Below are 27,495 nucleotides of genomic sequence, written 5' to 3'. Positions count from 1 at the left end.
CCTTTTTTGATCTAATAATGCGTATTTTGCAGTTCTTCTCATAAATCTCATTTTATTGTTTATTGCCCAAATTTCACTGCCATATAATAATGTGGACACTGCTAAAGTATTGTATATTTTCAAGCGTGTTTCTTTTTGTACTATATTTGGGTTGAGTGTTCTATTTATCAGGCCTATAATCTGTAAAAATTTTGAAGTTTTTAATTTTATGTCTTTTTCTCCTGCATATGATATTTCAGATCCAAGATAACTGAAAGTATTTATCTGCTCCATTATTTTATTATTAATGACTATTTTGCTTCTAACTGGAGTTTGTCCACAAAATGTCATTGTTTTAGTTTTATCTATGGAAATTTTCATTCCAAACTGTTCTACTATATTGTTTAAATTATATATGGCTCTTTGTAAATTGTCTTCCTTATCTGATATTATTACCTGATCATCTGCAAATAATAGCGTATTTATTTTGTTATTCCAGGAAATTTCTATACCTTGATTGTTTAAGGTGTTCCACTGTATTAATATTTCAATAATGTAAATATTAAAAAGTGCTGGAGACAGAGGGCATCCCTGTCTTACTCCTTGGCTTATAGATTGTTTTTCAGACAACTTTACATTTATTTTTATTTCATTATCTTTATATATATTCATTATTGCATGTAGTAAAATATTAGGTATATTTATTCTTTGTAATATATCAAACAGTATATATTTTTTTACTTTGTCAAATGCTTTATCGTAATCTATAAACAAAAGATGAGTTTCCAAATTAAATTCTCTTCTTTTTTCTATAAGTAGTTTTAAACAGAAAGCTGCATCCTTTTCTAAATAGATTTTGACATTCTAATAATATTTTTTCACTGTATAGTTTTAGTTTTTCATTAAGTATTCTGCTATATATTTTGTAGCATGTATTCAATAAACTAATAGCAGGCTTTGTTTTATCCCCTTTTTAAATATAGGTATTACTATGCTTGTATTTCATTCTATTGGCATTTGTCCATTTGTATATATTTTATTTAAAAATTTCAATAATCTTTGAAATTTTTTCCAGCAAATTTATGCAGTTCGAAGTTTTTCCCATCTTCTCCTGCTGATTTGCCATTTTTTATTTTATTTAGATTGGCCTTGAATTCTTTCACTGTTATCATATCATTTAAGGTATTTTGTAAGTTTCTGTTACAATTATTTTTGATGCCAGTATTATCCGGCCAAAGATCTGTCAAGTAATCCAAGAATTCTTTTAGATCTATTTCACAATTTATATTTGCAGTTTCTTTCATATCTGCATTCATTTGTTTTAGTATTTTGTAGGCACTGGGTCTTATTTTGTATATGTCATTTTCAAGATATGATACAAATTTTTCCCAGCTTTCTCTGTCTCTTTTTCTGGTTTCTCTTTTGGCTATTGCCCATCTTTTTTTATATTCAATTTCATCTTGTTTTTCACTACTTAACCATCTTTTAAAAGCCAGCTTTTTATTTTCAATTATTGTTTTTATTTTATTGTCCCATATATATGTGATTTTTTTTTTATGATATTTTTTATGTGTTCCTAGACTTTCATATGCTGCTGATGGGATAATTTCTTTTATATTATTCCATTCTTTCTCAATTTCTTCATTTTCTTGTATTTTTTCTAAGTAGTTATTAATCCTCTGTTGGTATAAATTTTTCATACATGAATCATTTAGTAGTCTTCTTTGTAATTAGATTTCGTTTCTCTAGGTTGTTTATTTTTTCTAGCCAGTTTGGTGGAAATCTTAGTTTTGCTGTACTAAATAGTGATCTGTGACAATTTCTAGACTTCTAACTTTAACGTCTAGGAAGAGGTTTGCTGCTTTTTCATTTGCTATAAAGTAGTCTATTATTGATTTTTGTCCTCTTGCACACCATGTATATTTATGTATATTTTTATGTTTGTAAAATGTATTCATTATTTTTAAATTATTATATATTGTATAATCAATGAGTTGCTTTCCATTTTTGTTCACTGTTGGTTCTCCAAATTTTTGTATATTATTGTTAATTTTTTCATTCCTATTCTGCCATTAAGATCTCTGGCTATAATTATATGGTCTGTTGTATTTAATTTTTCATATATTCCTTGTAACTCTTTGTAAAAGTAATCATTTTCTTTTTCTTTTCCTTCTTCAGAGACATACATTCCAATAACTGTTAAATTTTCTTTATTTAATTTTAATCGCACTTCTAATATTCTTTCATTCCAGTATGTATAATGAGTTATTTTTGCTTTAATTGATTTATGGATCCAAATCATTACACCAGCTTTTGCATGTATTTGTTTGTCCACTCCACTATATATGATATTGTAGTTAGCTTGTTTTTTTTTGTATGTATATTGTTTAATATATAAGGGGGACCAGAAAGTCATCAATTTTTTTAACTACATTTTTAATATAAATTTTATTAAAGAACAATTAACATTATTCAATTCTATAATTGCCATCATTAATTATAACCTTATTCCAACAATCTACTAAGTTTAGAATTCCTTTTTTGAAAAATGTTTTTTCTTTGGAGGCAAAAAATGATATCAAATTCCTTTGGACATCATCTTGCGAACGAAAGGTTTTATTTCTTATGCTGTGTTCTAAAGACCTGAATAAGTGATAGTTACTAGGGACAATATCTGGCAAATATGGAGGATGTGTTAGAAGTTTCAAACCTAACTGCCAAATTTTTTCTTGAGTCATTCTTGCAGAATGTGGTTTTGCATTATCTGCAAAATTACCCCTTTTCAATTGACAAGCGCAGGACGTTTCATTAACAATGCTTGATGTAGTCGCTCTAATTGTTCACAGTAGATGGCTGCTGTGATAGTCTTACCTTGTTCCATGAGTTCGTAATGAATAATTCCATGAATATCCCACCAAACGCACAACAGAACCTTTTGTGGATGAAGTACATCTTTAGGTGTTAGAATTGGAGTTTGATTTGGAGAAAGCCACTGTTTTTGGCGTTTATTATTCTTATACAGCACCCATTTTTCATCACCAGTTACGACTCGTTCCAAAAAGGGGTCAGTCATTTTGTTGTCTGGTCAACAATGAATTGCAAATCGCCGGTCTCTGTGCTTTATTGTTTTCTGACAGTTCATGCGGTACCCATACACCCTGTTTAAGAACCTTGCCACTCTTATGTAAGTGCTCTTGGACAGTTGACCATGATGAATTAAGTTTCTCTGCTAATTCTTGTATGGTTTGTTTTGGATCTGATTCAACGACAGTCTTAAGAGCATCGTCATCTAGAGTAAGAGGTCTTCCAGATCGAGGACGATCAAAGAGATCAAAATTTTTTTGTGCAAATCTCCTAAACCATCACTGGTTTAGGAGATTTGTCCAAAATTCTTTCCTTGGTGAAACAAAAACAGTATACAATGATGTAAATGGTGCTTTTCAACTTTAAAGTCCACCATATTAAAAAAAAAAAAAAAACAGATTTTTTAAATAGAAAAGTAATGCTAATATTTAAATAAAAATCAAATTTAATAATTTATGTGTTATTTAAGAAAAAACAATTGGCTAAAAATGACCTATTAAAAATGATTACTTTCCGGTCCCCCTTATACATACAAATTAAATAGTGGCCCTAGTACAGAGTCCTGAGGCACTCTTCTAGTCATGCACATTTGTCTTGATACCACTCCACATATAATACTCTCTAATGTCTGTCTGTCACCTATTCTAACACCATCTATTCCACCTCTCTTCATATCCATTCTTATTTGCAAGTTATGTAATAATTTCCCTCATGTGGTATTCTGTCAAATGCCTTTGCAAAGTCCACCTGTAACATGGTGCAGCAAAATCTTTTATTCTACTGTCACTTATTATAAAATGTGAATACATTACTAAGGCACAAAGAAATGCTGCCCACCACAGAATATCATATTTCTATCCACCCATTCCTAGATTTTACCTTAAACACCACTCCTGAGATACTCATTAGTTTGTAATTTTCTTCTTCTATCTTTGAGCTGCCTTTATGTAATGGAACTACTCTCTTTCCACTCACTTGGAAGCTGTTCAGAAAAAAGACTAAGAGTAAACTCCATCAAAGGCACTGCCAGTTCTTTCTCTCTCTCTCTCTCTCTCACACTCACTCTTATCAATTGCATTCCCCCACCCATCGCCTCTATAGTTTGTCTGAATTTGCACTTCCAAACTCTTCTCACTGATCAACACGTTCTCTAAACATCTAACTCTAAAACCATTTAAATGCAGTCCATTAAGTAAGCATATAGAAGTCCTTTTATCCATCAAATTCACTCCATACATCTTTAAACTGCATACATTCCTCCTGCACAATCTTCTCATTGACTCATTAGCAATAATCATGGTCCTTCTTCTGCACTATCATACCAAGGCAAAAGACTCAAAATCTTTTTTGATTCTTTCAACAACTCTTTCATATCCTCTCTCATTGCATATTTCTCACCTTTCGAATCATTTGTGCCTGCACATACAATCAACTCTTTCACTTCTTCCTTCTGAAAACCACCAGCTTCACTAATACCCTTGATTTTCCAAGCCTAGGAAGCATTGCATTTGTCACTTTCTCATTAAGTACACCTCTTTTTAGTGAATCTCCATACAATATCTCCTTACCACTGGTTTTTTGCACTTTCACTTTTCATATTTCATGTGCACATTCACTCACTCTAAATTAGTCCATATTTGACCCATTCCTATGGTCAACAAATTTCTAACACCAAATTACAATCCAATCATCTCTCTCATGCCAATTACTTTCTAAATAATAGAGAAGAAGCAGTTTCTTTGAAGCTTGGAACCTTCAAATTTGTAACTAAAACAATTGTCAGTATTGATTCTACCACTGTTCATCATCAGGGGGATCTCGCTTATGTCACCCATCTTTGAAAAATCCTATAGAACAGTTTGGGGAATCTGTAATGTTACTTGGTTATACTATAAATTAAAGATGCCAAGAAATTATATTCTTGGTTTAATCCTTATCCCAGTGTAAGCAAACAAAGTTTGCACCTGAAATATCTTCAGGACTAGGCAGCTCATATATAGAGACTAATGACTTCACATCACTTGCCTTAGTATTCTATAATGCAAAGCACATACATGTATCCTTTCAGACATGTATAATGCTATGCATGATGGGAAGGGTCACTACCCAGACCAGTTTCAACCTTTATTGAGGTTTCATCAGTGGGAGCCAGATCCTGAGGTGATACCAAGGGTGAAGTAATGCAGAAGTCATATTTCTATATACAAGTAGCCAAAAGGTGTCACACCTTATTATTAAGATACTCTGAATTAGAGATAGATGTTGAAAGTTTTTTTAACTTGGTTATACTATTAATTAAAGAACTTTCAACATCCATCTCTAATCCAGAGTATTTTAATAATAAGATGTAACACCTTTTGGCTACCGTATATGAAGATATGACTTCTGCATTACTTCAACCTTGGTATCACCTCAGGATCTCGCTCCCACTGTTGAAACTCCAATAAAGGTTGAAACCAGTCTGAGTAGTGATTATACTTGTCTGAAAGGTTATGTGCTATGCATTATGGGATACTAAGGCAAGTGAATGAAGTCATTAGCCTTTATATACGAGTTGTCCAGTCCTGAAGATAATTCAGATGCAAACTTTGTTTGCATATACTGGGATAAAGGATTAAACCACGAATATGGTTTCTTGGCATCTTTAATTAATGCAATGGTTACTATTGATATCTCTAGTTTCCTGTTTGTATTTGTACAAAGCCAGTTCCCATCATATGGTCTGTCATGTAACTTGTGTAAAGCAAGCAGCCTGTTTTTTCTCAGGTCACACATTTGTCTGATGACTGATAGATCTTTGATTCTCATCTCATCAGATTCTCATCAGACAAACATGTGACTTGAATAATAGTCAGCAACCTATCTGCACAAGTCAGATGGCAGACCATGTGACTTTTCAAGTTGACTGCAAATATAACCGAGAATTCTGTTGATGAAGATCTCACATTTGGGATGGTGCCTCTAAAAACAATCCTAAAAATACTTGGATAAAGGAGGGGAAATTCGATGGACTAATGACTCTTCACTCATTAATCCACTCTTTTTCACACAGTTGTTCTGGTTTTGCTAGTTATATTGCTACAAATTTTCATGGTCAGTGTTCATCAGCATCAGAATTTTTGAAATCCTACACACACAATACATACGCACTCTCTTCTCTTTTAAAACATGCAGCAGCTATTCAACACTACTTCACAGAACAAATTTTTCTTCCTTTTAATTTTTTTTTTCGATCATTTTTTTCTTTGGTGTTTTTTTGGAAGTCTTCCCTGTTATCTATTTCCTAAATCTGCAAGTCTTTAAAGCTAATGCTATCAATCCTGAACATTTTGTTCATCATAGTACTCACGCAATTGAATGGCTGTGCAACATATGATGTATAGGATTACCACATACAAAAAATATATGTGTGTCTGTGTGTGTGTGTGTGTGTGTGTGTGTGTGTGTGTGTGTGTGTGTGTGTGTGTGTGTGTGCGCAAAAGCACATTATTTCAAAAATTTAGAATAAAGAAAATGAAAAGGATGAATATTTAATTCAACAAGTTCTGAATAAAATGTTAATTAATGAATGGTGGCTGGTGCTACATACAGAGTGAACGTACATACAGAGGATAAGGATGAATCCGCCAGCCACCAGGACTGATCTCTTGAGTGATTTTATATAAAAATTTATATCAACATCAGTCCAAATTCTAACCAGCATGGATGAGGCTATTTTAAAAATTTATCTGTTTACTTTTAAATTAAAATTTACCAAATTTTTCAATATCATCTTAAAACTTATTACATTTATTGTAAGAAAAGAACAAATACACTTTTATAACAGATGTACACAATTTCTGCCCTGCCTTCTACTTGACCAGACATTAGTTTTAGGAAAGTAAGACCCAGCGAGAGGAAAAAGATATAGGTGGAATGATGCAGTTAAAAGTGTATTAACAAAAATGAAATATATAATGCAACAATATTAAATCCTGACAGATAAGACTAATTTGAAGGAAAACTGCTGATAGGAAGTTAATGTAAATTCTTATGTTTACCGTCACAGTTTCTTGCACTTCTCTTGAAGAGTACATACATCAATTTAAGGATGAATGATGATTTAGAAACAACAAACAACAAATGATCTACTTCATAAAAATCTCAGGGAGTTATGATTTTGATTATGTCAAGTAAAAACATTTAGAATTAAGAACAATGAAGTCCTCAACAGCAAGCCTTGTGAAGTTGATTGATTTCTAGTTTATAGGCAAAAGACAGCAAAGATTACATTTGCACCAAACCAAAGGCACCCAAGGTAATAATAAATAGTAACAGAGATATAACTTAATAACATTATGCACATAAAGCACGTTATCGAAAAATAAAGTTAAGCAATGGAGTCTACACAAAATAGAATTTATAATCAATAGTGGTTGTATAAATTAATTCTTTGTAAAAAAAAAGTCAAAAACTTTTGCGATTTCTGCCTGATTGTCTGAGTGTATATGGTAAGCCAGATTATTATTATTATTACACGACACCTCCACGGAGTCCTAAGACTCTTCGAGGGAGGGCACCTACTCTGCATATCTCTGTTTCCGTCATCAATTACACCAACGCCATCTACTGCCTACCACCACCACTAGTATGGTAAGTCAGATTAGTAAAAGTTTCATTCCTTTCTTGAGTGAAGTGCTGGCACTCCACCAGAACATGGCAAATAGTGGGGCACATCTTTCCCTGTTCATCAGCCTTCAAGAGATAGGAATGTGTTAGATAACTGTGACCTATGCATAGAATAGCAAGAACAACTTCTCTTCTGTTTCTATGTTCACCAGATTACCAATGCTTAATTTTAGACTTAATCTCATGCAATTTATTTATCAGTGCTTCCTGCAATTGACCGCATTGGTTAATCAGCTATAATCTTATAAACTGCCTGTGATCTGTACTAAGGACTGAAATACAGTATATGGATAAAACAAGAGCAGATCTAGAAGCTACCTCTGCATTTGCAATTGCTTTAATCCTGATGCGGCTGAAAATCCAGCACAATTCAATATCAAAATTAAGAACCTTCATATTGTAGAATATCACAAAGCACCAGATGCAGACTGTACACAAGAGAGGAAATGGCCTGTAAAGAACTCATTAAGGGTATATTAAAGCACACTTTTAGTAGCAGTGCAAGCTAACTACATACAACTCTGCAGTATAATCACTACAATCAAGTAGGATCTAATTGGATAATCTAATAAAGTAAGGAAATATACAACAGCAAAACTAACATAGATCTCAATTTTTGAACTGTCAGTATAAACAAGAAAGAAATTGTGCTCTGCCTTGTACACATTAAATAACTATATTATAATACAATATAAATAACTATAAACAAAAATCAATTTTGTTCAAATAGACAACGTAACTAGGGAAAAAAACTTCTGCCTCTAACTAAATGTACAATCTATGGTCAAATAAAGATTCACAAAAAAGGTTATCCTACATGCCCCATTATATCTTATAAAAATACCACAATATCTGCTTCATTAAAATTCAGCGAAAACCTATGTCCGCGCGGTTAGCCTAGCGGCTGTGCGCTTCGCAACATGAGTGGGGAAGGAGTGTCCCAGGTTCGATTCCCATTGAAGACGTGAGGAACTTGAGGATCTTCCTCAGCCATAGCAAAGTTAGCCGGTCTTGGCCACGGGTAGTAAGGTTTTCCGCCAGTTTATCTGGTGTTTTTCATCCCGCAAACAAGCAAACCGGCCCCGTGAACACACACAGATCTACAGCCATAAATACTTAACCCCCCATGAGGGGGATCAACTCACCCCAATAGGGACGGGGGAGAAAGGGAGGAAACTCCATACGAATAAATAAATAAGTGAAACCTATTAAAATCATTAATATAAATTTCGAAATTTATGATCAAAAATACAGACAACCTTTTTGGACAAATAAAATATCTTAACCTATCTTCCAATAATGCAGGCCTGGTTGGCCGAGTGGTTAGCATATCCGATCTCCAGCCAAAAGGCTGTGGGTTCGAATCCCACCTAGGCATGGATGTTTGCGATTGTCTGTGAAAATACTAGGGGTAGCAATTGGTGATAGATGATGAAGGTAGTTGCGGCTGGTGGAGATGGAGAGTTGTAGAGTAGGTGCCCTGCCTCAATGAGTCTCTGGACTCCCTGGAGGTGTTACATAATAATAATATTCTTACTTCCTTTGATGCCACGCCTCTTTCCACTAATGTTGATGTCTCCAAAACAAACATCATGGACAGTCTATTTGTACGTGATGTTTCAATTCAAATACAAAACTAAACGCTCAAGATATTCTAACCTTAATTAGTTAATCATTTCAGCAGATTACTTCAAGTAATTTGTTTTAGTCCACTGGACTCCCAGTAGACTAAAACAGATGACCCTTTTTGGACAAATAAAAAAATCTTATCTTATTTCCTAATAATAATATCTCCCAATAATTTTGAGTAAGAAGGAGGTATTTGAGGAAATAAATAACCTTGATGTCAATAAGGCAATAAGATTTGATGACATATCACAACAAGTCTTAAGGGAATGTTCCAGGGAATTGGCATACCTCTTTAATATGAACTTTACAACAGCAAGGTTCCAAGGGGTGCTTAACGGTCAAAGCTGTATAACTGAAAGGAGACCTCCACATAGCCTTTAAAGGAATGCGGAGAACCGACCAGGGCTTCTGACCTAATGTCCAATCCTCACCTTCTCGTGGTGAACCCTGTTGGGTATCTACTTTGATACTGAACGAACGAGGATGGGCTGGCAATTTGGGATTTAGCCGACCAAATTGTATTCTTATTGGTTAAACCAAAATAAAAAATGATGGTACAACATGAAAAAATTTCATGCCGGCTGGGTCCGCATTGTTTTCGCCAGGGAACCAGGGCGAACAGCGAAAAGTCAGCTACTGGAACAAATCTGAAAACAAACCCCAACTCAACATCACCAGAGTTAAAGATCGGTACTATCAACGTAAGAAGCCTGAATGCAAAGAAATGGAGCTAGCTGAGGAATTAGATAAGTACCAGATCGACATAATAGGGGTGACTGAAACAAAAAAGACCAAAACTGGTGAGATCTTTCTGAGCAATAAATACAAAATGTTATATTCAGGCAATGACAATCAAGGAAAAGAAGGAGTAGCCATAATATTCAACACAAAATACGAGGCTAATCTTCTTGAATAGCAGTCAGTCTCAAGTAGAGTAATGTGGGCAAATATAAGAATGGGGAACTGGACAACGAGACTTATTTGTGCCTATGGTCCCACAGAAGGTTCTACTAAGGTAGAAGTGGAGGAATTTTTTGACACTTTAGAAAAAGCAACTGACACAACGAAAAAGGAAAAGTTGGTCCTTGTTGGGGATCTAAATAGCAGAGTAGAAAATGATTGTGAGGCATACAAAAATATTTTGGGAAAATTTGGAGAAAAGAGCAAAGCTAATAATAATGGCAAATATCTGTTGGATTTCTGCTCAGGACATGGACTGGTTATTACTAACACCATGTTCCAACATAAAAATGTGCACAAATTCACATGGAGAGAAGAGGCTAGGAATAAGAAAAGTCTCATTGACTATGTTATTGTTGATGGTGATGTTTTCTCCCTGGTGCAGGACACCAGAGTGTACAGAGGATTTGAAATCGGAAGTGATCACTATTTAGTCTTGAGCAGGATAAAATTGAATTTCATATTAAAAAGAATAACATGTAAGAAAGTTTTAAAGCGAATAAAAGTTGAGCAGCTCTCAGATGTGAACTGTAGACTAAAATACAGAAAGATTATTGAAAAGAAAATGAAAGAGTTTGAGAACAGGAATCAAACCTTGGAGATTCAGTGGCAAACTCTGAAGAAAACATTGATTGATTCTGCCAGAGAGCCATGTGGTGAGGTTGTGTGCAAGGATAAAAAAATCAGAACTCCCTGGTGGACACAGGAAGTTAAAGAGGCAGTGAAGGAAAAGAAGAAAGCATATCAAAAGTTCCTGGCAAATAAATCAGCTCTTAGAGAATACAGAGACAAATGCAAGAATGCTAAACACTGTGTAAAACTAGCTAAACAAAAGTCATGGGAGGACTTTGGCAAGAATATAGAAAATAAATATCAAGAAGGTGGCAAAATATTCTGGAGGTTGTTGAAGAAGCTTAGGAATGGAGGAAAGAGTACTGTAAAAGGAGTTAGAGATGATAAAGGTGACATGAAAACAGGAGAAAAAGATATCCTTGAAGTATGGAGTAATTACTTTGAAAAACTGCTAAATGAAATAAGCAGTAATGACAGCACAGCGGTAAAAAACACTGACCAGGCATGCAGTCAGGAATACATATCCATACTTGAAGTAGAAAAAGCCATCAAAAGGCTTGAAATGTGGAAAGACACAGGAGTAGATGATATTCGACCAGAAATGCTAAAGTATGGTGGTATAAGAGTCTTACAGGGGCTGCACTGCATAGTTCAGAAAGCCTGGACAGAGGGACGAATTCCCGATGATTAGAGTAGAGCTCTCATAGTACCCATATATAAAAAGGGAAATAAAACTGCATGTGAGAATTACAGAGGTATTTCCCTACTGAGTGTTCCTGGCAAGATCTATGCAAGTATACTTGAGAAACGGTTGAGAAGAATTGTGAAAGAAAAGCTTGGTGAAGAACAAGCTGGATTCAGGCCAAATAGATGCTGTCTGGATCAGATCTTCACTTTACGACAAATAGTCGAGAAAGCATGGGAATATAACAAAGATCTGCATTTAAGTTTTGTCGATTTGGAAAAGGCATATGACAAGGTGCCAAGAGAGAAGCTATTCAATACGCTGCAGTTATATGGTGTCAATGAGGCATTATATCAAGCAATACTCAGTCTTTATTTGAGTTGTAAGTCAGCAGTTAGAATTGAAGGAAGTACAGGAAGATCGTTTAATGTTAAATCTGGTGTGAGACAAGGATGTACATTATTCCCTCTGTTATTCATTATCTATATGGATCATGTTATGAAGGAAAGTGGTATTAAACATGATATCAAAATTGGAGATGTTAATGTCAGCTCTTTGTTTTATGTGGATGATGTTATACTTCTAAATAAATCCGCTACAAGTCTGCAAGATTCTCTGACTAAACTGAATAGCTGTTGTAATAGATATGGTATGAAGGTCAGCAATAAAAAGACAAAGACAATGAAAATAGGCAGAATCATTGAAAATGTCAACTGTGTTGTGAATGGAGAACCTGTGGAACAAGTAAAACATTTCAGCTACTTAGGCACGATTTTTACTGAAGATGGTAAATTAAATATAGAAATAGACAACAGAATCAGCAAAGCTGGTATGGTGGGAAGTCAATTGAATAAATTCATATGGAATGGGAGAGAAATTAGTTGGAACACTAAATTAGCTGTATACAAGACAGTATTCAAACCAGTTTTAACTTATGGATCTGAGAGCTGGGTCAGAAGTAAAACACTTGACCAAAGACTAGAGACCGCAGATATGAGAGTCCTGAGAAAGATTATAGGTGTGAACAGATGGCATCAATGGCAATATCATATTAAAAACGACGATATTAGGAAAGAACTTGACATTGTTAGCATCCAGGAATGTGTTAGCAGAGCTCATCTCAGGTGGTATGGTCACTTAAACATAATGGGCGAGGAAAGATTAGCAAAACAAGTGTTCTCTGCCAGGTTGGCAGCAAAACGACCCAGAGGAAGACCAAGATATAGGTGGATTGATACGGTACAAAGTGCCTTAGACATTAGAAATATAAGATCTGATAATGTTGGAGTCTTGACAAGTAACAGGCTGATTTGGAGGAAAATTGTAGATAGGAAATTAATAATGATGTAATTTTTTTCATTTAGTACTATCATATCCTGTACACCTCTTGAGGATACATGGCAGGAATTTGATGATGATGATGTATCAGAGATCATAGCAATAAAAATGGATTGCAATGCAGTTAACATTTATCATCCCTACATCATCTCTCTGATGGTTTTGCAGTTTGATAATGTAAATATGCACAAAAAAATGCTTTCTATCAATCAAAACATCACAGCTCAATGAAACAGTCTATATACAGGGAGCACCATTAATCTCGGATGGCAATACTGAAATGGTCTTTCATTCCATGAAAACATTCCCCCTTCCCTTTTTTTTTGTCATTTTAGTAGCATTTTTAACTGTATACATTTTTATTTTATTATGTTTTTAGATTTCTCACATCTTTTAAATATATCTTTTCTACTTCGCCTCACATTCTAAATTTGCGTTTAGAGTTGTTTTATATTTTATTTTAATTACCATGTTGTAATCTTCATTATATTTTATTTATTGTCATCATAATTATTATTATTATGACACCTCCAAGGAGGGCACCTACTCTACAACTCTGTCTCCACCACTCAATTCACCAACTACAATGAACCGCAACTACATCAATGGCATCTACCGCTCACAACCATCGCTAGTATTTTCACAGAAAATCACAGGCATACATCCATGCCGATGGCAGGATTCGAACCCATAGCCTTTTGGCTGGAGAGCGGATAAGCTAACCACTAGGCCAACCAGGCCAGCAAAAAAATGTGGAATGCTTCACAATTTTGCGTGTCATCCTTGCGAAGGGGCCATGCTAATCTTCTCTATATCGTTCCAATTATATTATATGATACATTCATTATTACCTTTATTACATAGTTTTTGCATAATTTTGGATGTAATCTAGCTTACCTCCTTGTGGTGCACCCTGGGTAATGCTAATTGTACTAGAATGATTTGGCAGCTGATCTAACACTTAGTTCTCCTGGTTAAGGCATGCAGTCAAATGACACTGATTTTATTGATGATGTTGACAAAAAATTGGGATTTAGTCTTAGATGTGTCAACTGAATATTGAGAGAATTAACAGAGCAAAATGTGATTCATTATCTCTGCAAAATACTACAAGAAAATAACATTGATGTTGTGCTTCTTCAAGAAACGCATGCTAAAAATGAAGACAACCTTAACAGAAAAGGAAAAATAATTGTTTACATCCTGATTGGTGCTAAATACCATCGGAATTATGGCATTGCAACATATATTCCTACGATATAGAAAATGTTCTCGTCCTCACAACGAGATGTGATAATGACATCCATCTTGTGAGTGTGAAAATCGACAACATAACAATAGTCAATGTCTATAAACCTCCTTTAACACTATGGACTATAGATGTGATACTCATCTATCAACATCCAACAGTATGGATTGGCAATTTTAATAGCCATCATGAAGAATGGAAGTATCGTAATAACAACGACTGCAGAACTGCCCTCATTCAATGGGCAGAAATAAATAATATACATCTTGTATTTGATGCATGGCAAATGGAGTCTAATCCGGACCTTTGTTTTGTTTCACTAAACACAGAAGGGCAACCATTACCAGCAAGACTATATGTACTTTCTAACTTCCCACACAGTCAACATCGACCTGTGTTACTAGAAATTGGTGTGACATTATCTATAGCAAGATCCTTTCCATGACTGCTTTGGAATTTTAAAAAAGCAAATTGGAGAAATTTTGCAAATGAATTGGATAAATGTGTTCATTGGATACCTGGCAGAGTTGCAGAGTACAAGAGATTCATAGGAGCAATCATATCAACTACGAAAAAATATATCCCTAGAGGTTACAGAAAATATTATGTCCCCGGATGGAATGAAGAGAGTGAAAATCTTTATAGAGAGTTCCTCAAAAGTGAAGATCCTGAAATAGCAGATGAATTACTACATAATCTGAACTCATCTCAAAAAAAAAAAAAAAAAAAATGGACTGATACAGTTGAAAACTTTGACTGCAAACAATCAAGTAGAAAAGTTTGGAATCTTCTCCAAAAACTATCCACCACAATTAACCTACCTAAAAGAAAAAACATAACAACCTCTCCCGAGAAAATAGCTAATCAAATCATTAATATGCCAAGGCACCTAGGGACCATGAACATACTAAGAAAGTTAAGAAAGAACTTAGAGCATTAAAAACAAATGCTCCTGCTTTTTCACAATATGCCTCAATCTTATAGAGATTACAGATCAGTGGTGGCCCATGAAGTTTTAAGTGCGGGTGCTGCCTATGCAAAATTTTAAAAAAAAAAAAAATCATTCTTTTTTCCTAATTAGTAACCAATTTATGAATAAATAAATCTACAGATTTATTTATAATAAATTAATAATAATTAATTAATAAATCTACAGATTTATTTATTAATAAATTGGTTACTAATTAGGAAAAAAAGAATGATTTTTTTTTAAATTTTGTATAGGCAGCACCCCCACTTAAAACTTCACAGGCTGCCACTGTTACAGATGAAGTAAAAACAGTTATAAAAGATGTCAAAGCAGGAAAGGTCCCAAGCTTCAATGGTATCCATCTTGAATTCCTGATTAATAGCGGACCAAATACTATAAAATGGCTTTCTGGATTCTTTTCCGATATATTATGACTAACCAACTACATAGCCAGTTTAAGAAGTCAAAAATAGTTGCTATTCTTAAACCTGGAAAACTGCTCCAGGAGGCAAAAAAAAGTTATAGACCTATTGCTTTATTGAGTTGCATTTATAAAATGTTAGAATGCCTTTTGTATAACAGATTGTCCACACCAATCATGCAACACGTCCCAATTGAACAAGCTGGTTTTAGGGAAAAACGTGATTGCTGTGATCAAATGCTTACTTTAACATCATATACAGAAGCTGGATTCCAAAAACAAGAAAAAAACATCAGCTGTCTTCCTGGACCTAACAGCAATCTATGACACAGTATGGCGTGAAGGTCTCTTATATATAAATTTCTTAGTAGTGTTTCATGTAAACGGACTGCACACTTAATTTTCACTATGCTCACAGAATGTTTCTTTTAATTTATATTAAGAAATAAAATGTCCCAAACAATGAAAACTTAATAATGGTCTTCCACAAGGGTCAGTTTTGGCACCCTTACTTCATAATCTATACACATACGATGCTACCATCTCACACAAGTTCTGTTATGCTGATAACATTGCATTCATCACTCGACACAAAAACATGAGTCAGGCTGAAGATCTGAAAACAATAGGTGAATATTACAAAATATGGAGGCTCCAGCTCAATCCAAACAAAACAGAAGTATCAAACTTTAACCTTAATAATCACATGGCAGATGCCACTTTGCATATCTGCTTTGAAGGATGCCTACTATGACATAGTAAGTTTCCAACGTACTTGGGCACGACCTTGGACCGCACGCTCTCTTATAAGCAACACCTAAGAACCCGTAATAACATGATATAGAAACTAATAGGAACAACATGAGCAACAACCAATAATCTATAGATTACAGTTCTCGGACTAGTTTTCTCTGTTGCCAAATATTGCTCACTAGCGTGGCTAAATAGCACACATGTTAAACTTGTTGATAACCAACTAAATAATACAATGAGGCTGATTTCTGGCACAATCAAATCAATGCCCTAACACTGGCTCCTAGTTCTTAGCAACATTGTTCCACCAAGTCTGTGCAGGACTAAAGTTCTCTTACAGGAATATAAGAAAATCTTGGAGAACACAGCCCTACCAATACACTTAGATCTCCCAACAACTATTACAATCTAACTTCGACTTCAAGCAAAAGTGGCAAGAACAGTGGGAGAGCCAAACAGATGATATTATAAAATTTTTTTCTTAACAAATTGCAAGAAAGTTTTGATGCTTGCTCAAACTTTCCACGAAAATCTTGGACTCAGCTTAATAGAATATGAACTGGTCATGGTGTATGCACGAATATGCATTTTAAATGGGGTAAACAATTGTCCCCACATTGAGATTGTGGAGCTCAAAGACAAACTGTGAACCATATTGTGACCCAATGTTATCTTAGAGCATATTCAAGAGACAAATCGGACTTTCTAAGTGCTGCTCCCAAAGCTATGAACTATTTGACTAATATGGATATAACCTCATCATCATCATCAAATTCCTGCCATGTACCCTCTAAGGGTGTACAGGATATGATAGTGCTACATGAAAAAAATTACATCATTACTAACTTCATATCTACAATTTTCCTCCAAATCAGTCTGTTACTTGTCAAGACTCCAACATTATCAGATCTTATATTTCTATCGTCTAAGGCACATTGTACCGTATCAATCCACCTATATCTTGGTCTTCCTCTGGGTCGTTTTGCTACCAACCTGGCAGAGAACACTTGTTTTGCTAATCTTTCCTCGCCCATTCTGTTTAAGTGACTATACCACCTGAGATTAGCTCTGCTAATGCATTCCTAGATGCTGACAATGTCAAGTTCTTTCCTAATATGCTCATTTTTAATATGATATTGCCATTGATTCCATCTGTTCACACCTATAATCTTTCTCAGGACTCTCATATCTGCATTCTCTAGTCTTTGATCAAGTGTTTTACTTCTGACCCAGCTCTCAGATCCATAAGTCAAAACTGGTTTGAATACTGTCTTGTATACAGCTAATTTAGTGTTCTGACTAATTTCTCTCTTATTCCATATGAATTTATTCAATTGACTTCCTACCATACCAGCTTTGCTGGTTCTGTTGTCTATTTCTATATTTAATTTACCATCTTCAGTAAAAATCGTGCCTAAGTAACTGAAATGTTTCACTTGTTCCACAGGTTCTCCATTCACAACACAGTTGACATTTTCAATGATTCTGCCTATTTTCATTATCTTTGTCTTTTTAATGCTGACCTTCATACCATATCTATTACAACAGCTATTCAATTTAGTCAGAGAATCTTGCAGACTTGTAGCGGATTTATTTAGAAGTATAACATCATCCGCATAAAGCAAAGAGCTGACATTAACATCTCCAATTTTGATATCATTTTTAATACCACTTTCCTTCATAATGTGATCTATATAGATAATGAATAACAGAGTGGATAATGTACATCCTTGTCTCACACCAGATTTAACATTAAACCATCTTCCTGTACTTCCTTCAATTCTAACTGCTGGCTTACAACTCAAATAAAGACTAAGTATTGCTTGATATAATGCCCCGTTGACACCATACAACTGCAGCGTATTGAATAGCTTCTCTCTTGGCACCTTGTCATATGCCTTCTCCAAATCGACAAAACTTAAATACAGATCTCTGTTATATTCCCATGCTTTCTCGACTATTTGTCGTAAAGTGAAGATCTGATCCTGACAGCCTCTATTTGGCCTGAATCCAGCTTGTTCTTCACCAAGCTTTTCTTCCACAATTCTTCTCAACCGTCTCTCAAGTATACTTGCATAGATCTTGCCAGGAACACTCAGTAAGGAAATACCTCTGTAATTCTCACATTAGGTTTTATTTCCCTTTTTATATATGGGTACTATGAGAGCTCTACTCCAATCATCAGGAATTCCTCCCTCTGTCCAGGCTTTCTGAACTATGCAGTGCAGCCACTGTAAGACTCTTATACCACCATACTTCAGCATTTCTGGTCGAACATCATCTACTCCTGCTGCCTTTCCACATTTCAATTGGATATAACCTTTTAATTTTATTTTTTCTTAAAATGACTCAATTCTATTTGTTTTTAAACTGAGTGTATTGTACTGCATGTTTTGTTATTAATGCCATACGAATAAATAAATAAATGGATAATTTCAAATTTCCATTTTGCTTTTATTTAAACTTCATATTTAACCAAATCTTCAAACATATATCAATCTCAAAGGGGACTATTATAAATTAATCTCGAAAGATTTACTGCTTTCAGAAGAGTTAAGGCCATAAAGTTAAGCTGATGATATCACTGGACCATTGTCCTCATTAATGTCTTTTTTCCAGCATTTTTAATTTATAGCAACTATAGTCAAAAACAGTTCATTACTGTAGGAGAGTTCCATATTGATAGGCACTAATAAAACATAACCTTTACTCCACTTTCAAACCACATCAAATTAGCAACTCCAATCAACTACATCCTCTAGCCCATCTTGGAGTACATGAAGTGCCCTGTGACTTGGCCTACAATGAACAGACAAGAGGATCCATTAACATCTGCATCAGAGAACATAAATACAATTTGCTCCCATTATTATGGTAACTGGAAGAGCATGCTTAGAACACTCTTTCACACAGGATTAGATGGAAGAAAACCATTGAGCTATATAAAAGTTGTTATATGCCAGAGACACTATTTTAAAAGTCAGTAATGGCTATGAAGCATTCTTCTAACCAGAACAAGTATGTGTACATTCATCTGTCAAAAATTTGGAAGACAGTTATCTTAAGATTCAATTTCTACTCAGCTGTAATAACTTCTTTTAAACATTAGAGGGTTCTCAATTAGGACTTAGACCTTTTGTCCATTACAACTGAATGGGTTTCACTTACTGATTGTCATATGTAAACTGCAACATGTGCTCTGAGAATGCTGGTTCGAAATCCAGTGAAATATAAGCTAGTCAGTAAACATCCTTTTATAATTTAGTGTTCTATTTTGATGTTGTAATACTGTTAAAATAAGTTATGAATAGGACTGTCCATATTATCAACTACTCCAAAGGACAGTTTAGGATCCATATATTTGGAATTAGTTTAGCATAGTAAGGTTTCAGCTTGTTAACGATCTCCTTAAACAAATAAATAACCTTTTAAGCAAATTTTAAAAATGCAATTTTTTTGTCATTATTCAGTTTCATTTCAAAAGTAAATATTATTATTTGCATCCCAAAAAGAGACAGAGAAAACTGATACTGTAGATGAATACACATAGACTCTGAAAGGACTAAGTGAATATAAGGATTTGGGTGTTTTGGTTCAAAATAAATTAAGTTAAAAAATCACATTAGAAAGACAACCAATAACAAAACTAGAAGACTGTGCTCAATTAAAAGAAGTTACACTTAGAAGACGGTATCATGACTTCTTTCTTCTTATAAGCTACACTTATAAGAAGAAAGAAGTCATGATACCTTATAAAATTCTATGGTGTCCAAAACTGGACTACAGACGACTTTTTATGTGAATCACACCCACAATATAAGAGGCTGTAATCATACAATAAGTGGACTATGGGTTAGAAAAAACAAAACCATGCTGAAGACACTAAGCATTTATCAACTTTACTAGCCACTTCACACAGCCTCTAAAGCAGGGTGGTATCTCATGACAGCCAATGAAATTTCTCTCACTTGAGATAGTGGAAATGCCCACTTGGCTAACCAAACTGGTTGTGGATTTGATTACTAGGCATGGATGCTTATGAATTGTATTTAGGTTGTTTAATTATTTTAATTGCCTACAACAGGACCATCACCTCACTGAAGATATGAAATGCTTGAAATTGTTCCACAATTGGTCTCTAAAGCAGAGTTTCTGGACACTAATCCCCAGCCCACCCTAAGGGTACCAATGTACTTATAGGTTTACATTCATGGGTGGGGGGTTCAGATATTATATAAAACTTTTATGATAAAGTAAGTTATGATAAAGTCTGTTCAGAACAATAGTACATTGTGGACCATAGTTTCACTCACTCAGATTTTTAATGAACAGCAAAAGAATATAAGATACTTAAGAGAAGATGCATGAAATGCATGAAAGGATTGTATTATGAAAGCTATATGATTCGGCTAGTTACACATAAGCTGAACTTAACAGAAAAAAAAAGAGGAGAGGAACCTTAATTGAAGCTGAGCACATCTCATGACAGTGATAACTTCTCTTAGCATTGATGATAAGTTCTCTACTACTGGAGCCTGACAAAATTGTCAGTGAGTTGTATATTGTCAACAACTTTTGATTTTATGACAATAAAACTGTTTCGCATTTTATTTTGTTTTTTCCCCGCTGCAATTTTGAAGAGGTTATGAAGGACATACCACAGTTCCAAATTTAAAATTTTACAAGTTTCTTCTCTTCGTGTAGAATAGTGATAACACTTTCCACTATCATTTTATCATATATCCAATAACCAGGACTTCAGGCAAACTATAATCTTCCCACTTTTCCTCCCCCCCCCTCCTGTATTATTATTTTTATTATTTCCTTTATCTTAGAGGTTATGCCCTATTAAGGTGATCTGTTATACCCACCTGTAGAAAACTTGCTACAATAATAAGTTCTGAGCTAATTCAGTATGGAAAAACTTGCAATGTTTCATAAATATCATCAGTATGAAATGAATTAAACAGAATGCATGGCATTCTGTTTTCTGTTCACTCTGCAGACAATAAACCTTTTACATTTTTTTGATGCATACATATAACAATTTTCACATCATATCTGCTGAGCAAAAGCTGAACTTTGAATCAAAGTTTTCTGCACCACTGATATGTGCTTCCTTGTGGATACTATTTTCAAGATGTCCAACACCAATGGAAAAACAAGCAGCAACAACACAAACCAACAAATTTAAGGTTACAAACACCACTGAAGAATACTACTTATAACCACCCTTAGAGAGTGGAGGAAAGTCACAGTTTGAAAACACCACACATTTATTCCTGAACTCATCTGTTAGTTGTCATTTAGACTTAGTAGTGTTGCACTGTTGAATTTTTCTGTTATGCATGCAACAGAAAAATTCAACAATGCAACACTACTAAGTCTAAATGACAACTAACAGATGGGTTCACAAATAAATGTGTGCTGTTTTCAAACTGGCTTTCCTCCACCCTCCAAGGGTGGTTATAAGTACAGCAGTGTTTGCACTGCTGAATAATACTTTACCTTAATCTTTACACCAGAAACACACAGTTATGACACTTCCTCATTAAGCAACTCTTATGAAATTTCCATTAATACTTTCTCTTCCCTCTTAGTTCCCCTTTCTTTTCTATACCACCTAACATTTTACCAGATGCCTAAGCACATGCCTTGTCCTGTGAAAGATGTCATATAAGTACATTATTTCTTTCATTATGGCCACATCATCATTCTCCTAAACTCTGACCACTTTTTTCATGTCATTGTTCATCACTCATACACCTTTGCATACTTCAGCTACTGCACCCCATCTACATTCTCTCTAACAGTGACACACGTTTGTGAATAAACATTCACCGTTCTGTTATCATGCATTTTTTACAATGACTGGAGCTTCTGCACTATTTCAAAACAACCCCCCCCCCCCTTCACACACACACACACAAAAAAGCAGACTCTCAAATTCTCAATTTCAATTCACAAACTGTTGTTCACTCTCAGTAACAAATATATCTCATACCTCACATCTCACAAAATCTCTTGTGTTAAATTCTCTAAACAAAGATATTCTTGGCTACTAATATTCTATTGCACATAACTGCCACATAAATGCACTGTTTGAACAATACAATATACAATAATAAGCAATTCACTAAACAAGCAGGCACTATTGCATTGATATAAACAAAAAGAAACCTACTACTATAAATGACCACAGACTACAAATGATCATTAATTATTTCATAAAAACCACTTCTTATCTTTCTGCAGCATGCAAAACAGTTACTCTAAACAAATCTCTCCAATATTCAAAACAATTACTGTATAGCATATGAAAAATTTGTAAATACATGATTAATGGAACTCAATTTTTATATTTGAATTATATATGAATGTATTCATGTTTAATTCAAATATAATATTACAAGCACACATAACTAATCAAATGGCATGGAATGGGACTATCTTTGTAATGCAAGATACATCAAATTTGCCATGATATAGAAATAATTAGGTTTAGTAAGTAGGAGGGAATTTTTTTTTTTTTTATAAAAGTTATTAAAATGAATTTTTTCATGCATGAATAAACTCAACTATTAAGCACACAGTTTCTAGTAGCAATCAATGGCCATGTTTTTCATTTCCAGATGACCAAGACACATACATCTCTCATCTGTCCTTAAATGAGTTGAGTCCCTTAATAAGGGATTATAGGCAATTTAATGCAGCTGCCTTTCCATTCCTCTGAGGCAGTGTTTCTCAAACTTCGGATATCGTGTACCCCTTCTTAAATTTTCATTATTACCAAGTACCCCCTAATTGATTAATCTAAAAATAAATTCAATGATTAAAAAATTAATTAATTAAAATTAATAAATTAATTTAAAATACATAGATACATCTTCAAGGTCCACCTTTCCTAATTGGGTTGTGGGGGCAACAGCTGCAAGAGGAACTTCCAATGGTCCCGATCCTCTGCCACCAAGCTCAGGTGTTCTGGTGGGATTCCCAAACGCGTCCACCCAAGGTTTTGGATATAATCTATCCAGCGAGTCCTTGGCCTTCCACGTGGCTTCCCACCCTCTGGCTTGGCAAAGAGGGCCTGCTGAGGGAGCCTCTCTTGTGGCATTCTGACCAGGTGCCCGTACCAACGCAACTGTGATCTCTCAACACGGAGAAGCAGCAGTTGAGTATTGAGGGTTTCCCGAATTGCAGAGCTTCTGACTCTGTTGAGTCTTATCAGCCCCGCAACCCCTCAAAGGAACCTCATTTCGGTCGCTTGGATTTGTGTCCGCATTCTTTCGGTCATTACCCAACTCTCATGACCATAGGTGAGGATGGGGACACAGACTGTATTGAAGACAGCCAGCTTTGCCTTCTGGCTTAACTCCTGCTTTAATACTACCAAATGGCCAAGCTCCTGCAATATTGAGCTTGCTAAGCCAATTCGAGTATCTAGCTCTACGTCCCATTTTCCATCATTTGTGAATATGGACCCAAGGTATTTAAACTTCTCCACCTGCCTCATTGGGACTCCACTTACATGTAGGGTGCACTGGGATGGTTGTCTTGAGACCAGAAATGTTTCAGTTTAGGCCACACTGATCTTCATTCCAGTGTCTGACCTAGTTCTGCTTAGTTCATCTGTGGAAGAGCTATGCAGAACTAGGTTATCTGCAAAAAGCAGACGTCCAATGCTACATCTTCTAATTCTGACACACTCACTACCTCGGTTGTGCCTATCAAATCCAATCCATAAATATTATGAAAAGGAGAGGTGACAGAACACACCCTTGGCGGAGGCCAACCGAAACTGTGAAAGGTTCAGACTTTGTGCTGTTTATTTACCCTGACACAAAACTCTGGGCATTCATACATGGACTTGATGGCAGCTAATAGTTGGCCATCCACTCCATACTCCTGTACTACTTGCCAGAGCTGATCCCAGGGAACCCGGTCATATGCCTTCTCCAAGTCCATAAAACATGCAGACATTCTTGGCATATTCCCAAGATTTCTCAAAGACTTGCCTTAAAGTGAAGATTTAGTCAGTTGTGCTTCTACCAGGATGAAAGCCACATTGTTCTTCCTGGAACTTTGACTCAACTATGCTCCTGCACCGTCTTTCCAAGCACCTAGCATACACTTTCCCAGGCAGGCTGAGCAGAGAGATGCCACGATAGTTACTGCAATCCTTCTGGTCTCTCTTCTTGAAGACTGGTATTATTATGCCTGTCTGCCATTGCTTTGGCACTCGCCCAGATATCCAAGCAGCCTGACACACTCGAGTCAGCCAGAGAACACCATCTCGATTTAAGGCTTTTAGCATTTCGGGCCGAATTTCATCATCGCCAGCAGCCTTGCCTGATTTTAGCGATTTGATTGCTAAATGGACCTCTTCTGCTGTGAGACTAGTCATTGCCCCGATCTGCACCTCTTGGATGTCCACAATTGCTGGGCCACCCGGGTTAAGAAGGCTCTCAAAGTATTCCCTCCATCTGTGGAGGATATCCTTCTCCGTTGTTAAAAATGCACCATCAGAGGCTTTAATTGCCCTTGCTGTGCACGATTTCCTCCCTCGAAGGCGGCAGATGGTCTGCCAGAATATTTTGTTTGTATTTGCATAGGATGAATCTAATCTTTCTCCAAAGGATTCCCAAGCCTTCTGCTTTGTTGTCTTTACTGCCTCATCAGCAGCTTTTCATGCCTCAGCATACTGCAAACACATCTCAGGCGATCTGACCCTAAGCCATGTTAGGTAGGACTCCTTTTTTGCCTGGACAGTTTTTTGAACCTCTTGGTTCCACCAAGGTGTCCTTTTCTCACTGCCCGTTGCCACGCTGAGCCACTTTCTGCCACAGCATTAGAGTGCAGAGGCAGTGACAGCTGTTCTGAACAGCTTCCACTCTTCCTCAACATCTGCAGTATGCTTGGGAATCTCTTTGAACCTGGAGGAAATGTCATCTGCAAAATTCTTCCTCACAGCCTCATTTTCCAATGCCTCCCATTTCACGTGGTATAGCTGCTTAGGCCTACCAGCATTGATGGTAACATCTGGTTTCTGAAGCAGTAGAGTGCACACAACAAGGTGGTGGTCAGTTGACAGTTTAATTAATTTAAAATATTAATTAAAATTAAATATCTATTTTATTTGAATTTATATGTTCATGTAAACAAAAAATATGATTTATTTTTAAATTTTGGTTCTCTAGAGATGTCAGGCGACACACTCTTATCAATTTCATTTGATCCAGATGCAATATCAACATTTTCTTGTTGCTTACAGCTACTTGTATTTGCTATATTGCTCTCTTTTGGGGGTTTTATAAATCAAATCTTTAACCAATGACCCATACGTAGAATTTGAAAGCTAAAAAAAAAATACTGTATTTACTCGAATATAACTCTAACTTTTTTCCCAAAATTAAAGCTAAAAAATCATGTTGCAAGATACGTGCAGGAATTTTCGGAAACTAGTTTTCAGAAAAAAACTGAAAATCGTGCGACTTACCAAGAAGCTCCTACTCGCTATCACTACTTTTGACATCGAGAATAGTTTCATTGTGTGCACCGTCAAAGTCATCTACCCAAATAGCGTCATCTTCTTTCCCATTATTTCAAGCAAAAATTACCAGTAATTTACAATACTTGAGATACGTAGAGCAGTGAAGAACTGCATATGATTGGTGCAGTATTTACAAAAGATAACGCGAATCAAACACAAATTAGCATTTCAACAGTTGAGTTTGAAATGCTAATTCCCTTCAACCGAATTCCAAAATAACTGAAACACATTCACTATATATTTCTTAGTTTTAACACATTAACGATGGGGGTGGTGTCAAACAAAACCATATGTTCCACCGGCAACATATGGTTTTGCTTGGTTTATACAGCTGTTTCTGTTGGAGAAGGCATGTGATTCATTAGTTAGTGCCGTTTTATCCCAGTTGTCTCTAATTGCACTGTTTATTGAAAAATATGACTCCTTTAATTATGCATAGCTGAAAATTGCCACGTACCCCCCCCCCCAACGACCTTTCGCATAACCCTGGGGGTATGCGTACCATACTTTGAGAAACACTGCTCTGAGGGATAAAAAACCAGAGTTTCCTGGAGAAACAATTCTCCACCTCCACATAAGACTAACTCGCCTTTAATTGAAAAGCCCTGCTAAATGTTCTTTACATCATAGATGGGATTTTGACCCCAGGTCTTTCAAATTACACACTAGCAAAGAGAATTATGATCCCTGTCTCCAGAGCCTCTGGAGCTCAGTCAGCATTAACAATACTCTTTTGTTGAAATGACCTGAGTTCAAATAAGGGTTTAAAGGTTTCATTTAAAGGTTCTTATGAACCTTTAAATAAGAAATTCTCAAGGTCTGAGTTAGCCATTGCGATACAAAGGCAGCAGGATTTTTCCTAGTGAAAATTGGGAGGGCGGGACTGCAATCTAATCAAAAAAAAAAAAAAAGCAATTCAAAGACAATAATCCATTAGCCTCACAGCCTTATATTATTTTTTTTCTCCTGGAAACTTTGTTTGTTTTTTTTCATCCTGCAAAACACACAAATCAGCCAAAAGAACAAACAAAATATACTGGTCTCACAGCCATAATTCCAAGCAACAAGTCCCCCCTCCACACACACACACACCACAAAAGATTCAATGGAAAAAAAACTGTTGGGCTTCAATAATAGAATAGCTTTACCACTAATCAATAATATTATACACAGAGAACATACAGAAATACTTTCTACAATTACCAACATCTTAAAACAGCATGGCATCACACAGGTACACACACACACCTGCCTTTCCCATACCTCTTCATTTTCTTGCTGCTGTGAATTTTCATCATCATCATCTCCTTCTTCATCCTCTTCTGTTGGAAGAAATGCATGGTAAACTTGCAGATGTCCTTTAACTCGAGAACGTGCACTAGATAATGAAATAATTAATGATCCTTATTCCAAAAGTTTAATAGTCGATAAAGGGAAATTAATAATAAGAACAAATACAATTAAGTGAAGGGCTTAGATTTGAAAATTCTTTTTGATTAGGTGACATACGTTTTAAAACATCCAAACTAGGCAGAGTGATAATAGAGTAACAGCTGAATTGGATAAAGAAAATGGCTACACTATTCTGCTGGATTTTGCAAAGGAGGACAGATTACCAAATGTAACCCGTTTATGC

At 35.4% G+C, this 27,495-nt stretch overlaps 1 protein-coding gene and 1 non-coding gene across 3 annotated transcripts in view; both read right to left on the bottom strand.

Annotated features, from left to right (window-relative positions):
• Positions 1–27,495, bottom strand: part of Nedd4 (E3 ubiquitin-protein ligase Nedd4) — a 523,801-nt gene that overhangs the window by 302,525 nt on the left and 193,781 nt on the right. For both annotated transcript variants that reach the window (XM_090395739.1, XM_090395738.1), the window contains exon 7: positions 27,123–27,237. In XM_090395739.1, the coding sequence (XP_090251865.1) occupies positions 27,123–27,237 (115 nt within the window). The remainder of the gene's footprint in view (positions 1–27,122; positions 27,238–27,495) is intronic.
• On the bottom strand, positions 13,663–13,768 carry LOC150104535 (U6 spliceosomal RNA). The gene has a single exon (XR_016548639.1). It is a non-coding gene; the product is annotated as a U6 spliceosomal RNA (small nuclear RNA).

The sequence above is a fragment of the Typopeltis vanoorti genome, chromosome 7 (assembly GCF_054136105.1).
Source record: "Typopeltis vanoorti isolate ZY-2024b chromosome 7, IOZ_Tvanoo_1.0, whole genome shotgun sequence".
Classification (NCBI taxonomy): Eukaryota; Metazoa; Arthropoda; class Arachnida; order Uropygi; family Thelyphonidae; genus Typopeltis; species Typopeltis vanoorti.
The sequence above is the reverse complement of the archived record's forward strand: the minus strand, read 5'-3'. Positions and strand labels throughout refer to the sequence as shown.